Genomic DNA, 1,787 nt, shown 5'->3' on the forward strand with positions numbered 1-1,787 from the left:
TAAGTGTATTCTGGAAGGTCAAACATTTTTTAAAAAGTTGTTTTACCTGACATTGGTTAGAAATAAACAGTTTGCAATATGTAATACATGTGAAATATACAATGACATTAACATAATATTATCATGTTATAATATAATATGTCTGTAGCCGAGCTGCTGATTCAAATTCAAGACAAATGAGTCATTAGGTATTCAATGCAAAGCAACCTTTATTTCAAGAAATGAACAAATTCAGAGGAGATAAGTAGTATGAACACCACTGTACATAAGTGTATGAATTGCTGTTTGAACACCTCTTTCCCACTATGTGTGTGTCTGAATGTGACACTTTACAATGCTTAGGAACAACATGAACTATAGAATGTTTGGGAATTACAGTATATGAACTACAGCACCTAGGAACAGAAATTCACAGAAATGACTCTACTTGGCACATGAGGGGCATGCCATCACAGTGTGTTTTGTGCATATGAATTTACCACACTTCACACAAGTTGAGCTTGTCTTCACATCAACTGCTGGCTTGCAGATCTGGCATCTCTTCCTCTTCCTTTTACTCCCTGCAGAAACCTAGGAGGACAAACATCAGTATTACTTTATTTTTGCTATTTTTCAAATCTAATGTACAATGAAATACTGCATCACACATAAGGAAACACACAGACATACTGTACACATATGTGCACCACATATTGTGGTACACCCCCCCCATCCACACACACAAACACACATGCACGCGCGCACACACACACACACAGACAGACAGACAGACACACACACACACACACAAACACAAACTCTTACCTCGCGCACTGGTGTGCTGGTTGATGCGCTGTCCTGGATCTCCCGAACGGTGGCTGCAGCAGTCGGTGTCCTTGGCATGGATTTTCTTTGTTCAATATGTGGAACCACAAGGGCCTTTCCCAGCTCTTCGAGGAACATGCGTCTCTTGAAAAGCTTTCCAGCATTCCACTCTGGACAGATCTCTGACCAGATCACAAAGGCATTGTATGCCGATACATCAATTATATTGTAGAAGATGACAAGAGGCCAGCGTGCAGTCATCCGCTTGGTACTGTAGGCATCTGTCACCTTATCCAAATTATCCACACCCCCTTTGGTGGCATTGTAGTCACAGATGATGGTGGGTTTTTGGTCTTCTCCTGAACTGATTTCCACATCCCTGTGCAAGGTGCTCATGAGCACAACATTCTTCCCTTTTTTAGGACAGTATGACACCACAGTAGTGGTGTCTGTGAAGGCGAATGCAGAGGACTGAGGGGCTCTGTCCTTTGTCACAAGCAGTTCTGGTGGGAGTTCAGTCCTGTTTTTGCGGACCGTTCCGACCATTGTGATCTTTCTCTTGAGAAGTTCCTGACCCAGGGCGTAGCTTGTGAAAAAGTTGTCACAAATAATGTTGTGCCCCCTTAGGCCCTGTGCCATGTCAAGTACAACTCTCGCACTTTCCATTGAGGTCAGGAATAGGTTTTGTGTGTGTGTGTGTGTGTGTGTGTGTGTGTGAGATAGATAGAGAGAGAGAGAGAGAGAGAGAGAGAGTGGGGGGGGGGTGGAGGGAAGGTGTGGAAGTGGACTATATCTCACAATTGCAAGAAACCTATAATATTTGACACTTCTGTCTCTGTTTAGCCTCTACTTTGACAACCGGGTCAAATTGACCCGGAACAGTATCTATGTAATAGGTTCATGCAGGGGGGGTTACAAATATTTGAATTCATTGTTTTTTTCATTTTATGTGTTTTTTACACTAAATGAGACACATAAAATAA

General features: G+C 42.4%; 1 protein-coding gene across 1 annotated transcript; it reads right to left on the bottom strand.

Moving 5' to 3' along the window:
- Positions 1-238: 238 nt before the first annotated feature.
- LOC132864778 (uncharacterized) lies at positions 239-1,430 on the bottom strand. The gene is made up of 2 exons (XM_060898198.1): positions 805-1,430; positions 239-570 (listed from the first exon to the last, which is right to left on the bottom strand). Exons 1-2 carry the CDS (start codon positions 1,348-1,350, stop codon positions 424-426), a joined length of 693 nt encoding a protein of 230 aa, XP_060754181.1. The 5' UTR covers positions 1,351-1,430; the 3' UTR covers positions 239-423.
- Positions 1,431-1,787: the final 357 nt, after the last annotated feature.

This window comes from Neoarius graeffei, chromosome 17 (assembly GCF_027579695.1).
Source record: "Neoarius graeffei isolate fNeoGra1 chromosome 17, fNeoGra1.pri, whole genome shotgun sequence".
Lineage (NCBI taxonomy): Eukaryota > Metazoa > Chordata > Actinopteri > Siluriformes > Ariidae > Neoarius > Neoarius graeffei.

What these genes read in the sequence shown, in the direction of transcription:
- LOC132864778 (XM_060898198.1), bottom strand. Translation starts at nt 1,350, where the DNA reads ATGGTCGGAACGGTCCGCAAAAACAGGACTGAACTCCCACCAGAACTG. An exon ending in CCAGCACACCAGTGCGCGAG is followed by an intron (nt 571 to 804) that starts GTAAGAGTTTGT and finishes TTGTCCTCCTAG; the next exon opens with GTTTCTGCAGGGAGTAAAAG.